Source organism: Convolutriloba macropyga, chromosome 1 (genome assembly GCF_964194025.1).
Source record: "Convolutriloba macropyga chromosome 1, txConMacr16.3, whole genome shotgun sequence".
Classification (NCBI taxonomy): Eukaryota; Metazoa; Xenacoelomorpha; order Acoela; family Convolutidae; genus Convolutriloba; species Convolutriloba macropyga.
Window position 1 is genome coordinate 62,461,745 of NC_134468.1, and position 15,801 is coordinate 62,477,545.

At 34.9% G+C, this 15,801-nt stretch overlaps 1 protein-coding gene across 1 annotated transcript in view; it reads right to left on the reverse strand.

Moving 5' to 3' along the window:
* Positions 1-475: 475 nt before the first annotated feature.
* Positions 476-15,801, reverse strand: part of LOC142341375 (suppressor of tumorigenicity 7 protein homolog) — a 32,758-nt gene continuing 17,432 nt past the window's right edge. Inside the window, exons 9-10 of the mRNA XM_075392306.1 lie at positions 7,456-7,688; positions 476-1,176 (exon numbers count right to left, since the gene is read on the reverse strand). Of these exons, the coding sequence (XP_075248421.1) occupies positions 1,084-1,176; positions 7,456-7,688 (326 nt within the window). The 3' untranslated portion in view covers positions 476-1,083. The remainder of the gene's footprint in view (positions 1,177-7,455; positions 7,689-15,801) is intronic.

Consider the following 15,801-nt stretch of genomic DNA (forward strand, 5'->3'; position numbering starts at 1 on the left):
CAGCTTACAGCTTCGCAGCTATAAAAAAAGACAGCGCCCCAATGCAATTCAAATTCTTTGAATTGTAAAAAACCAAGAGAAGGCCAATAATAGCCCCAGCTATCGCTGTGCGGCTATTAAACAAATAGGTGCACACTTCGTTAGAACCGTAGAAGCGGGGCATTACGTAATTTACATCACGCAAATATCAAGAACTCAAGCCTGAAAAAGTCACCCGAAAACTCATATCGGCCAAACAAAATAAAACCATTCAGCAAAAAATCGCAAAAAGACAACGGGACTAGTATAATTTATACAGACTTCGTTTGAGAGCAAAATCCCGCTCAAAATCAATTCCATATTTCCTTGATTAGAATTTCAATTGTGTGGAATGTTGGAACATTCTGTGCCTAGCACAGATTGATAGAGTGGAATAAGCGGCTGCTCATTTGTCCGCTGCTGCATCACAACTATTAGTATTTGAAGAAACATAAAACGACAATGCAACTATTGATTTATTATCATCAACATTAACTCGGATAAATTTTTATAGTAGATGTGTCTGTGAGATGGAATTGGAGCAGGACATGATCGAGATAGAGGAAACTTTTCCCAGTCGTCATCAGTTGGTTGCTTTGTTTGCTCTCTCGCATTCGCACATTAAAACATACTCTCTCTTCCTTATAGTTGTTATCGCTCCTCCTTACGGGTATAGTACTATTTATCATATCTTCGATACCTTTCAACCACCTTCTCACTGACCAATCAAATCATAGACAAAAGCGAGCAAGCGATTGATGGCATAAAGACTGCGCTGTTTTAGTTGACTAGGTCAAATTGAAATTAGTTCATATTGTATATATAGAAAACTTGCACCATCTCGATTCTCTTCGTCTCGTCTGCTTCAAAGAACAGTAGCTGGTGTGCGCCGAGCTAAGAAGAGAGATTGAGAGCGAAAGAGAGAGGAACATAGGAAGGGTAGGGAAGAGGGAAAGAGTTAGGAAGGTTTGCATTCATTCGAATGACAATAAAGTTTTTTGTAACGAATTCTGTTTCTGATTTTCTGTAGTTGTGTCGACTGTGGTTTGGGTATATTAGGGTTGGTTAGACCATTTTGAATTGCAACAGACATGTTGGAAAGAGTGGCTCGAGCTTCAATGCCAAATACGAGAATGGAGATGCGATTGCTGAGAAGAACTGAAACAGCACAAATCATTTTCACCAACATCTAACATTCTTTAGTACATTGCCAGAAACTACGCTACCGGAAACTAGTTAAGGATTGGCATTTGGTTTAAAAAACGATATAAGAATAACTTTTCTGTATCGCGTAACTGTTTCTTCGAAAATATTAACATCAAATGCTAACAATTTTTATAATTTGCTACTAGCAATTAAGGCTAAGACCTGAACTCAGTTAAAATAGCCGTCAGATTGTTAGAAAAACGACTTGCGCGTCGTAAAATACAGATAGAAACATAAACCGACAAATGTCGGAAGAATTGCTCTTGAACGACAGGCGAGGCAATTTAATTCAGGGGCTGTAGCCTAGATTAATTTTTCTTTATGGGTGCAAAAACATCCCCCCCCCCCCCCCGGATTCGAACCATTGACCTCCCGATCCACAACAACCCACACTGACCCCTGCTCTATGAATCCCTTACTTTATCCATGCTGCAACCGATTTTATATTAGCATTAAGGTTTATTTCGGAGTGAGAGCACTAGAGATCACTCAAAAATGAAGAACTAATGCGTGAAAAAGTCACTTGAGAAGTCAAAGAATTTTCTAGGAGAAAAGCGCGAAAACTGTCAAGCAAAAAATTTGCATAAAAAAGACACACACGTTTACAATAATTGCTATGAACTTCGTTCAAGAGCAATGAAAAATATACAGAAATGAGTTGTCGGCTTATGAGATACAGAAAAAGTTATCGGCGCATCTTGAAAAACTAAGTTTTCAAATTAGACTTAAGTTTTAAAAAATAGTGCAAAAAAATTTTGGTGAGTGAGGTAAAGTCACACATAATCAAAAACTATTCAGGACATGCAGGGCATTCACATCAGAGGGGGTGTATCCTAGAGAACCATTTAGATGCAAAATTTATTATTTCGGAGACACTCAAACGCGTGACCACTCGAATTAGTCGATACCGCGTTTGCGACTCCCACTTTAGATCATGCAATGTTAGCAGGGTTAGCTTGGTGAGGAAGGAGTTAGGTAAGTAGTAGGAGTGTAGATAGGTGCGAGCGTGGGTAGGTACGGATGAGGGTGTAGTTATGTGGAGGCGGGTTAGGTAAGTGGGCAGAAAATTTCAGTTATGTGGAGGCGGTACGTGAGCGGCGCAGGGAAAGTCAAGCGATGGGTTCCAAATCGCCAGGTGGGGAAGGCAGGGCTGTGAATGAAGTGAAGGGGTCAAAATTTTAAGACCAAGAACCGCCCTTCACACCATGAAAGTATCTCCTCAAAATAGTTTTGATGAATCACATACTAGTAAAGCCTAAGGTAAGGCCGCTTAAAACCCTCCGATCTTTACCCGTTTATCCCATTTATGAGGATGAAAAGTAGGAAGGGCCAGACAAAAAATCACTGAAGCGAAAAATTACATTAAAAAAGACCACAGACGACAGCACTAATATAAGAGCTACAAATTTCGTTTGAGAGCAATTAATCAGTTGTTTCAGTCAAAACATCAGTAGCGAATATTTCAACAAATTATCCGAGCTGCAATATGTTGAAAGAAATCAGCTGCAAACAAAAACATACCCAGCAGATTGCCGGAAAATAGGCGCCGTTGATTCCCATAACTCTATTGAGATTGAAAAAGAAAATATCAATAAAATTGATTTTTGTATAAAAACATTTTTAAGGGCGATTTATTTTGATGTCATTTCGTAATTGAACATACTCCTGTCTCTCAGTGAGACGATACAGGGTCTAGTATCAATACCAAACATAGCCGGCAGATTGCCGGAATAGCTGCGAAAGAATAGACTTGCGTGCCATATATATAATAGGGATAGAAACAGATACAGATCTAAATTGAAAAAAATCGACGTCGGTCAAAAAACTTCGTAAAAAACATTCAGCGAATAATTAATAAAGCTTGTTACAATTCATTCCGCAGAAGCCTCTTATTAGGGACCTTTAGTGCACATATGAGTTCATTTGACCTTAAACAAATTCAAACTAAGCTTAAGTTTTTAAAGGGCAAAAGTCATTTTATTGAGGGAGGTTAAGTCACGTATGATCAAAATCTAATCATGCAAATAACCTAAAATTTTTTGCTAAAGCGAGTGAGAAATGACGTCACGCGCGCAAATGCCGTTAGTGAGAGGAAGGAGTCATTCAGAAAATTTGACTTTTTCAGCTTTGCTGGGTGAACAAATGTAAAACGAAAAAAGAGCGTCAGACGACGAAACAAAAAAACCGCAATATAGCTACGCTCAGCTTACAGCTTCGCAGCTATAAAAAAAAATCTGTTTTGTGATATGAAAACTAGTAATTTAACCACAGAACATCAGCCAATTTCCAACGAGCTCAAACATAATCAGCTGCGAAGAATAGAAAATGAGAAAATAGCATTTCAATTTATTTTCATATTCCATCGAAAGACAACTTTGTAGCAAAAAAATGTTCCGCGGTAGCAAACGGAAACTACAGGCATGAAACGTCAACTCAATTAGCAATAAAAACAAAAATCAATACATCGGGCATCAAAAATAGACTAAAAATCAGCAAAATAGTTGAAAAACATTCAAATTAGCAATTGTCGTTATTTGGAAAAATGTACCACAAGGTATCCAAAAGTATATCAAAAGCATATTATTACTTTAGCCTGTTAGAGGACTTAAAAAACAAAAAAAACCTAAAAAAAACAGCAGCATGGAAAATTATTTCAGAGGGGGCTGTAGCCTCGATAAGTTTATTGGTGCAAGAAGCACCGGCAAAGAGGAGTCCTCTAAAGGATTATAAAACAAGAAAGTAGGAGTTGTAAAAAAACGGTACCAATACAATCCAAAATATATGGATTGGAAAAAAGACAGCTCACCAAAACAATTCAAATTCTTTAAATTGTGAAAAAAACTAAAAGAAATGCGAAAAAAACCTAAGAAAAAGCTAAAATGAATTAATTTTTTAGTAAACAAATAAAAGCAGAACAAAAAATCGATAAAAGTACTAAGAGAAAACTAGAATGATACATAACAGAACGTGAAGAATAGTACACAAATTGTAAAAAAAACAGGCAACCAAAACATTTTAAAAGTAAAAAATCAAATTGAAAAAAAAAATCGAAGCAGTAGAATTACAATTCATTTATTAGCTTTCAGGACTTTTGAACAAAGAAGAATTCGCCAAAGTAAACCAACATTAAAAAAATTAAATATAACCTCAATTTTCATATAATAAAGTATACATACAAACAAAAAAAGCTGTTTTGTGATATGAAAACTAGTAAACTAACCACAAAACATCACACAAGTTCTAATGAGCTGAAACATATAGAGCTTCGAAAAAAAAACGAAAAAAAAATTCAATTTTTTTTTCATATTCCATAGAAAGACACCTTTGTAGCAGAAAAATTGTTTCCGCTGTAGTAAACAGGCACTACATGCATGAAAGTTTAACTCAATTATCAACAAAAGTAAATTTGAGGCCCTTTGTATCAACAATAAAACGCTACAAAGTGCCTCAAAAATAGACTAAAAATGAGCAAAATAATTGAAAAACTCAATTGGGCAATCAATTCCCGTTATTTAGAAAAAGGGTACCAAAAAGTATCAAAAAAGGTATCAATCGCATTTTATTACTTTTGCCAATAAAAACCTGCTACACAACAAAACAAAACCTAAAAAAACAGCTGCATAAGGGAACACGTGAGCAAATTTCACTCGCTAAGCAAAATTTTTTACACCCACACTTTGCGTCGTTCTCTTTCAAAAGATGGTATGAACAAAAAGGCGAAACTTTTTTTCTCCGCTTGTCGAATTTGATCACGGCAACGAACTTTTCAAATTTTATGTACTCCCTGAACTTCCGGCTTCTTTGTTCGCTCATTTATTAAAGAAAAACAGAAATTCACAACGCTTTTTCGAGCCGTTAAAAAGACTTTTGCAGAACTTCTCTTCGAGTTGTTTAAAACGGTACCAATGCAACCCAAAATTGTGGGATTAGAAAAAATACAGCACACCCAAACAATTCAAATTCTTTGAAATGTAAAAAACAAAAGAAATGATAAAAGCTGAACAAATAAATCGATATAAGTACCAAGAGCAAACTAGAATGATATAAAAGAATGTGAAGAATAGTACAAATTTAAAAAAAAAAACAGGCAAAAATTTTTTGAAAGTAAAAAATCAAATTGAAAAAAAATCGAAGTAGAAAAGAAATACAATTCACTAATTACCTTTCGGGACTTTTGAACAAAGAAGAATTCGCCAAAGTAAATCAACATTAATAAAATTAATAAATTAAATTTTCAAATAGTAAAGTATAAATACAAACAAACATAGCCGGCAGATTGCCAGAATAGCTACGAAAGAATAGACCTGCGTGCCATACAATAGAGATAGAAACAGATACAGATCTAAACTGAAAAAAAATTGACGCCGCTCAAAAAATTTTGTAAAAAACATTCAGCGAAAAATTAATAAAGCTTGTTAAAATTCATTCCGCAGAAGCCTCTTATTAGTGACCTTTACTGCACATATTCAAACTAAGCTAAGTTTTTAAAGTGCAAAAGTCATTTTATTGAGGGAGGTAAGTCAAGTATGATCAAAATCTAATCAGGCAAATAACCTAAAAACTTGCTGGAGCGAGTGAGAAATGACGTCACGCGCAAAAATGCCGTTAGTGAGAGAAGTCATTCAGAAAATTTGACTTTTTCAGCTTTGCTGTGTGAACAAATGTAAAACGAAAAAAGAGCGTCAGACGACGAAACAAAAAAACCAGGAGCACCGCAATATAGGTCCGCTCAGCTTACAGCTTCGCAGCTATAATAAGCATTATAGATAGTAACTGAAACTTATGAGAACAAAGTTCAAGTACCGGGCATCTAAAAATGGGCTTTCTGGGTTTATCCCGTTTCTATTTCTGACTTTGATTTTTTAATACTGACTCTCTTCGTTTTGAATTGCTTTGCTGAGCAGCTGCTGTTTAAAAAGACTTTGAGCAGAATGACAGAAGAGTGAAACTAGCCTAGAGAAGTCAAAAAGCGATAAAATGGGTAAAGCGAAAAAGTTCGACGAAGTAAAAAAAATAGGAGCGCTATAATAGCCGGCTGAGAAGATGAGGGCGGCTATTAAAAAGAACGAAAGGAACCTGAACCGCACGGACAAATGGAGAAAAAGAACAGAAATACATCTACAAAAAATTGAGATGACCAAATTGAAAAAAAAGGAATACAAAATTACATTTCAACGTTTAACTTTGCATGGCGCAATAGAAGTACGTATACGTCAAAATCTACTGTGGAAAAGAGTTCAACAATTAAAAACCTTGAAATATTTTGACCAAAGTGTCAAAAAATTTTGAAAAACGCAATTATAGTTAACTGCGCTTCAAATAGTGTAACGCCAGAAGCTAATTCAAAAATGAATAATACGACGTAAAATTATCAAAGGACGATTGCATTGTACACTGATTTGCAAAAGGTCCTCTCAAAGATCCAAAAATGTAAAAACAATGGAATATCAAAACGATTAACGTCGGATGAATTGCTCTCGAATGACAGTGGGAGGGGGGGGGGGCAATTTAATCTAGAGGTGTAGATCAGATAAACGTTATGGGTGCAAAAATAGATCCCACAGGGGTTCGAACCACTGGCCTCAACTTTAGCGGTCACATCTTACCCACTCAGCTACAATGGCTTTGATTGAGTTTCGCTCACAATCGATTTTACCAAAGAACTTTATTTCAGAACGAGAGCAACTTAGATCACCCAAAATTAAAGAACTACACTCAAGAAGTCAAAGAATGTTCTAGAACAAAAGCGCACAAACGGTCATGCAAAAATTTTGCATGCATAAAAACACGTTAAGAATCCCTTCTAACTTCGTTCGAGAGCAATTAATTGGATTAATTGGAAATATGAGCCAATTTCGCACTAGAAATTCAGTTTTGCTCTGAAAAACCCTGCAATGTCAGTTCCAGTGAATTACATTGAGACAGCTTTGATTAAAAAAGTACTTAAAAACAAAAAAGGCAACAATTAAGGAAATAGACGACAAACGGCAAAAGAAACACTTCGATGTCAATCACTCAACACAGCGCATGAACAAATAACGTTTATCGCTCAGCATAAAGTAGTTTAAAGGGCAATTTTGGTCACTTTCGTTTGTAGGTCAAGATGCCGCCTGAACAAATAGTTCCTCCGGTAAAAATACTCTTCGAGTCCTAAAAAAACAAGTCGAAGTTGACATTGTTAACTTCTGGGAAGTTCCAGAGGTTGTGGTCGTGTGCTTGAAGAATACTCACCACAGATGCAGCTGCGCCCATATTCTGTGGGTATTGGTGTGTGAGGAAAGCGAGTGCGGCCGTTATGGTGCAGAGGCCAGCTGTGAACACAATGAAGAAGGGCAGCTCCTTCTTGGGATAGACTGACAGTGCGTGGAACGAAGGCAGCAGCTCCCTGTCCGCTGTCTCAGTACACGAGGGGTATGGGTAGAACAGATGACCTTTCTCCAGAGGGTACGGAATCATTCGGAACGCTACAACATTACAATAGTCAACATTATATAACTATCGCCGTCGTCATCAACGCAGGTCTAGTCATCCAACAAAATAACAACAGCCACCATTTTAGGCATTTTACGAGGCCACACATTACCAGGGTCAATATCAATACAAAGCATTGGTAGCAGCCAAAAGCCAAGTGACATTTATTTTAAAGATAATTTTGCTCAACTGAATGAAAAAGTGTAGCTAATTGATTACGTATTAGATCCAGGCATCGGGAACCTACTGCAACCGGTAATACTGACCCAAGTCCAGAGAAAACCATTTTTCAAGATTTTTGGTGACGGATTAATAAACATACCTGACAGATTGCCGGAAAATAGCCGCCATTGATTCCCATAACCCCGATTAGGATTGAAAGAGCAGAAATGAAAAAAAAACACGATTGATGTACGAATACATTTTTTGTAAGTGCACAATATTTTGATTTCATTTCGTTGTTATACATACTACTCCATGCTAATGAAAGAATACGGGCCCTAGTATCAATACCAATAAGCATTTTGGGATGGCAAGACTTAAAGCAACAAAGTTCAAGTAGCAGACATCTAAAAAATTGGGCTTTAAGGGTTTATTTCGTTTTTGATTTTGATTTCGTTCTTTTTATATTGATTCTGCTCATTTTAGACTTCTTTGCTGAGCAACTGCGGTTTAAAAGCACTTTTGAGCAGAATAAACCAAGACTGAAACTAACGCAGACAGTCGGAAAATTTTCAATCGAAATGTCGAAACATGCCCGGCAGATTGCCGGAAAATAGCCGCCGTTGATTCCCATAACTCTATTGGGATTGAAAAGAAAATCAACAAAATTTGATTTTTGTATAAAAACGTTTTTAAGTGCGATTTATTTTGATGTCACTTCGTAATTGAACATACTCCTGTCTCTCAGTGAGAGGCTACAGCGTCTAGTATCAATACCAATAGGCATTATAGATAGTAACTAAAACTTATGAGAACAAAGTTCAAGTACCGGGCATCTGAAAATGGGCTTTATGGGTTTATCCGGTTTCTATTTCTGACTTTGATTTCTTTATACTGACTCTCTTCATTTTGAATTGCTTTGCTGAGCAGCTGCTATTTAAAAGGACTTTGAGCAGAATGACAGAAGAGCAAAACTAGCCTAGAGAAGTCAAAAAGATTTCACGCAAAATGTCGAAAAAGCGGCAAAATGGGTAAAGCGAAAAGTTCGACGAAGTAAAAAAAATAGGAGCGCTATAATAGCCGGCTGAGAAGATGAGTGCGGCTATTAAAAAGCAAAAGGAGGTGAAACAAGAAAATTTATTCAACAAATTTAAAAATTGGAACACTATAGTAGCCAGCAGAGAAGATGAGGGCGACTATTCACAATAACTCTTAACACATCTGGCAAATTGCCAGAAAATAGCCGCAATAGCTTGCTGATTCCTTTAGCTGTCCTTAAATACCCTTCAGTCATAACGAAACACACTCATTTGACCTTATCTCATTGAATTAAAGTAAACGAAACGCCAATTTCAGAGTGAGGAAGTCATTTTTGAGAGTGAGTAAGTCACGTTTGATCAAAAATTTAATCACACCAATGCACGAAAAAAAACATTCCACTAAGAGTGAAAAATGAAGTCACACAGGCAAATCAGTTGAAGATAAAAAAAACCACTAGCAAGAAAGTTAATTTTTGTTCAAACAGCATTTTTTCACTCTACCTTAAAATTAGAGCGACAAAATTTTACGCCGCAAAAAAGCTATCTTTAACTGTTCCTGTTTCGGCGTGCCCCAAATCACTAATCCAATTTGACTTCAAAAATCATGAAAATGTGTTAACAGCTCATAAAAAAAAGAAAACGCCTCATGAATTGTAAAAACCAAGAGAAGGCCAATAATAGCGTCAGCTTTCGCTTTGCGGCTATTAAAAGAACTGAGTTGAAACTCGACTCTGAAACTTTTAACCCAACAACTATAATGTTATTGGAATCATGTTACCAGGCTAAAAAAATTCAACAATTTAAAGATAAGAAAAACCTACAAACTCAAAAAACTGACGGGCTAACAGTTCTTTCCAAATAACCGGTTTCGAAAATTTATACCCCGCATTTCACTCTGGAACCAAAAGCCGCAGACGGAAAGCATAACGCTGATAACAATCTTAGAAAATGCTCATAAACAATTAGCCGGCTAACAATTCTTTCGAAATGATCGGTCTAGAAGACATTTCCCTGCATTTTAGCCTGGACCCAAAAAACATTCGAAATCATAGGAATGATTTCTTAGAAAATGTGAACTAAAAAATCAACTAAAAAATCGAACGAAACAAAAGTTCAAAGTTTTTTTAGCAGATAAAGAAGATTCCTTGGCTTTGGTACCCTACCATTTCATGATAGATATCTCGCTGAAGAAATGCTTGATCAAATGAGTTCATTCTCCTAGAACTGAAAAACATACCCGGCAGATTGCCGGAAAATAGCCGCTGTTGATTCCAATAAGCATGATTGGGATTGAACGAATAGAATATATTAAAAAAAAAGATTTTTGTACAAAAATATTTTTTAAGTCCGATTTATTTTGATGGCATTTCGTAGTTGAACATACTTCTGTTTCTTAGAGAGAGGCTACAGGGGCTACTATCAACACCAATAAGCATTAGAGGTGGTAACTAAGACTTATAGGAACGACGTTCAAATAGCGGGCATCTAAAATTGGGCTTTATGGGTTTATCCCGTTTCTATTTCTGACTTCAATTTTTTATACCGACTCTGTTCATTTTGAATTGCTTTGCTTAGCAACTGATGTTCAAATTCACTTTTAGCAGAATGAGAGAAGAGAGAAACTAGCCTAGAGAAGTCAAAAAGATTTCACGCAAAATTTCGAAAAAGCGGCAAAATGGTAAAGCGAAAAAAAGTTTGACGAAGTAAAAAAAAAATACGAGCGCAATAATAGCCGGCTGAGAAGATGAGGGCGGCTATTAATTATATGTAGAAAGAAATGAAATGGATTGATGACTAAAAGCAAAAACATAGCTGGCAGATTGCCAGAAAATAGCCGCAATAGCTTTGTAGATCTGTAGTCTCAAAACAGTAAAGACAGACCAAAAAAATTCGTCCTTTCATTGAAGGCTGATATGTTATATTTTGATTAAAAACCTGTATAAGTTTTCGCTGCATCTATTAGCTGCTCTCAAATAACCTTCATTTAGAGTGACACACACCCAATTGACCTTATCTCTTTGAATTAAAATAAATAAAAATCAATTTCAAAGTGAGGAAGTCATTTTTGAGAGTAGAGGTAAGTCAAGTGTGACCAAAAAATTAATCTCGCGAATGAACAAAAAACCCGCTCCACTAAGAGCGAAAAATGACGTCACGCACGCACTTCAGTTGAAATTGCATGAACGAATGAACAAAAAGCAGATTTGAAGTGGTTGTGACGCCATATGGTCGTAACAAAAACCGCGAAATAAAAAAAACCAAGAGAAGGCCAATAATAGCCCCAGCTATCGCTGTGCGGCTATTAAAAAAACATAACCGGAGGATTGTAGGAAAATAACCGCCGTTGACGCGCTTGAACACACATCGGAAATGAAAAAGATAGTGAAGAGATAGAAATTGATAGCATTTTTTCTCAGCTTCGAAAAGTGTTCTAATTCGGTGTGCAGTTTCAGTTAATTTATAAAACTATACTTAAATCAGCTATTAATCTTACAGCTGAAAGCTATTAATCTTAATGTCTATTAAAGAAAACTATTAAGCTAGCAATCACTCTATTGGACTTTGATAAACTAATGCACTGTGAATTAATGACCGGGCTTTATCCCGTCTCTTTTGATTTTGCTGTTTTGACTGACTGTATTCCCCACATTGCATAATTCAATGCTTGAAAAAACTTAAAATCCATTCAGTTGAAACAGTGAGTGAAGCAAGTCAGAAGTCAAACGCGAAAATCGTGACTTATGTAAAAACAAAAAACGTGATCAAAAGGTAAAGCGAATTTAAAAAAAGAGCATCTAAATAATAGCCGTTGAGAGGCTGACGGCGGCTATTAAAAAACAAAAACTAACTCCCAAAATATATTTCAGAAAAATCATTATTCATTTCTGGATAATAAATCCAGCAGATTCTCCAAACTACATAAAAATAAATGAACCCGACAGCAAACGGAAAACATGAAATATCAAAAGTGCGAAAATTTTAGAAGCTCAAAGGTAGATTAAATAAAACTAAAAATTATGACTAAATATATTAAATTTTCTGCGGAAAAAAGCTGCCAAAAATTACTGGAGGATACGGACAGAAAAAATATTTAATACTATAAACTGATTAATTTCGGTAAAATTGTCTCAAAAAACAGGCATGGAAAATTATTTCAGAGGGGGCTGTAGCCTCGATAACAGTTTATTGGTGCAAGAAGTTCCGGCAAAGAGGGGTCCAACCCCGGACCTCTAAACAATTATAAAACAAGAAAGTAGGAGTTGTAAAAAACGGTAACAATATAACCCAAAATATATGGATTGGAAGAAAGACAGCACACCAAAACAATTCAAATTCTTTAAATTGTGAAAAAACGAAGAAATGCGAAAAAAAAATCTAAAAAGCTAAAATGAAAAAATTTTTAAACAAATAAAAGCAGAACAAAAATTCGATATAAGTACTACGAGAGAACTAGAATAATACATAACAGAATGAGAAGAATAGTACACAAATTGTAAAAAAAAAAACAGGCAACCAAAACATTTCAAAAGTAAAAAATCAAATTGAAAAAAATCGAAGTAGTAAAGAATTACAATCCATTCATTAGCTTTCTGGACTTTTGGACAAGGAAGAATTCGCCAAAGTAAATCAACATTAAAAAAATTAAACGTAAACTCAATTTTCATATAATAAAGTATACATACAAACAAAAAAAGGCTGTTTTGCGATATGAAAATTAGTAATCTAACCACAAAACATCAGCCAAGTTCTAATGAGCTGAAACATATAGAGCTTCGAAAAGAAAAACGACAAAAATATTTCATTTTTTTCATATTCCATAGAAAGACACCTTTGTAGCAGACAAATTGTTTCCGCTGTAGTAAACAGGCACTACATGCATGAAACTTTAACTCAATTATCAGTAAAAGTAAATTTGAGGCCCTTTGTATCAACAATAAAACGACACAAATGGCCTCAAAAATAGAAAAAAATGAGCAAAATAATTGAAAAACTTTCAATTTAGCAATAAATTCCCGTTATTTGGAAAAAGGGTACCAAAAAGTATCAAAAAGGTATCAATCGCATTTTATTACTTTTGCCAATAAAAACCCTCTACACAACATAAAAAAACAAAACCTAAAAAACAGCTGCATAAGGGAACACGTGAGCAAATTTCACTCGCTTGGCAAAAATTTTTTTACACCCACATTTCGCGTCGTTCTCTTTCAAAAGGTATGAACAAAAAGACGAAACTTTTTTTCTCCGTTTTTCGAATTTGATCACTGAAAGAAACTTTTCAAATTTTATGTACTCCTTGAACTTCCGGTTCCTTTGCTCGCTCATTTATTTAAGAAAAACAGAAAACCACAACACTTTTTCGAGCCGTTAAAAAGTTTTGCAGCACTCCTCTTCGAGTTGTTTAAAACGGTAACAATGCAACCCAAAATCGTGGAATTAGAAAAAATACAGCACACCCAAACAATTCAAATTCTTTGAATTGTAAAAAACAAAAGAAATTGTAAAAGCACAACAACTAAATCGATATAAGTACTCAGAGCAAACTAGAATGATATAAGAGAATGTGAAGAATAGTACAAATTTAAAAAAAAACAGGCAACAAAAATTTTTTGAAAGTAAAAAACCAAATTGAAAAAAAATCGAAGTAGAAAAGAAATACAATTCATTAATTAGCATTTGGGACTTTTGAACTAAGAAGAATTCGCCAAAGTAAATCAACATTAACAAATTAATAAATTCAATTTTCATACAGTAAAGAACAAATACAAACAAAAAAAGGCTGTTTTATGATCTGAAAACTAGTAATTTAACCACAGAACATCAGCCAACTTCCAACGAGCTCATAAACATATTCAGCTGCGAAGAATAGAAAATGAGAATATAGCATTTCAATTTAATTTCATATTCCATAGATAGACAACTTCGTAGCAAAAAATTTTCCGCTGTAGTAAAGGGAAACTACACAGGCATGAAACGTTAACTCAATTACCAATAAAAACCAAAAAACAATACATCGGGCATCAAAAACAGACAAAATCAGCAAAATAGTTGAAAAACATTCAAATTAGCAATTGTCGTTATTTTCAAAAGAAGGAGTGAAAAAACTAACGAATCTATTTTCTCCGCTTTTCGAATTCGATTACTGAAACAAACTTTTCAAACTTTATGTACTCCCTGAACTTCCGGTTTCTTTGCTCGCTCACTTATCTTCGAGTCGTAAAAAAGGCTTATCCAAGACTTCTCGAGCTGTAAAAAACGGTACCAATACAAACCAAAACATTTGGATTGAAAAAAGAAAGCACACCAAAACAATTCAAAAATTTTTTTTACTAAAAGAAAAACAAAAAATGAGCTTAAAGAAATGCGAAAAAAAATCTAAGAAAAAGCAAAAATCAATATTTTAACAAAAAAATGATAAAATCAGAACATATAAATCGATATAAGCACTAAGAGAAAACTAGAATGACACATAACAGAATGTGAAGAATAACTAGACAAACTGTCAGGCAACCAAGAATTTTTGAAGGTAAAAAACCAAATTGAAAAAATCGAAGTAGAAAAGAAACACAATTCATTTTTCAGCTTTCGGGACTTCGAAAAACTAATATCCATCCAGCGGAGCAGACAACAATAAAAACAGGCGTAAAAGATTCGAAATATAATTTTTTTGAAAAAAGTCTTAAATAAATTTAAAAATTGCTAACAAGCGGAAATTTTCGTTGAATTTTAAAGAACTAACATCAAAAAACAATTCCATTTTCAATAAAACGAAATTCAAATCCCTGATAGTGCACGGAAAGACTTTCGCCACTACTTAAAACCAAAACAAAGAAAAAACTAACAAAAATTGGGCAAAAACTAACAAAGTATAAGCAAGTGTACCGTTTTACAACATAGCCGGCAGATTGCCGGAAAATAGCCGCCGTTGATCCAACTCTGGATTGAAACAGAAAAATAAGCGAGAAACTGGCCGAATTTCTTTTCAGTGTCGAAAAGTTCTTATTTGGCGTGCAGTTTCAGTTAGATTCTAAAACAATACATAATTCAGCTTCTAAACCGAAAGCTAGTAAGCTTAATACCAATTTCATCTACCAAACACTCCAATGAACGTTAATAACCTAATGCTCAATGACTAAATGACCAGGTTTTATCGGTTCATCCCGTTTCTTTTGATTTTGCTCTTTAAACTTTGACAGTATTCACCACATTACGTAATTACAGGCGTGAAAGAATTTAAAATCCATTCAGTTGAAACTGAGGTAAGTCAGAAGTCGAGCGTGAAAATCGTGACTTATGTAGAACAAAAAATGTGGTCAAAAGTTAAAGCGAAATAAAAAAACGGAGAGAGCCTAAATAATAGCCGTTGAGAGGCTGACGGCGGCTACAAAAAAAACCTCACATTAAAATGGGACACTCGATGCATCGATTATTAAAATAAATAGTGAATTGCACTGGTTTTTATAAAACTCAGCTTTAATATCCAAAATGGAGAAACTAATAAAAGTCAAAAATTAACTAAAAAATTAAGAAATACTTGCTCGTTTCGAAACTGAAACGCAATTTTAGGCTCTCGAAAACACTATGGTATGAATCTCCGAGGGTCACATCTCAAAAGAGCATGAAGTAAAAATATTTCTTCAAAAAACTGAATTACAGGAAAAAAAATTTGCTCCAATTGGACAAACATAGCCGGCAGATTGCCGGAATTGCTGCGAAAGAATAGACCTGCGTGCCATATAATAGAAATAGAAACAGATACATATCTAAATTGAAAAAAAATCGACTCCGCTCAAAAAAACTAGGTAAAAAACATTCAGCGATAAATTAATAAAGCTTGTTAAATTTCATTCCGCAGAAGCCTCTTATTAGAGACCTTTCCTGCACAAATGAGTTCCTTTGACCTTAA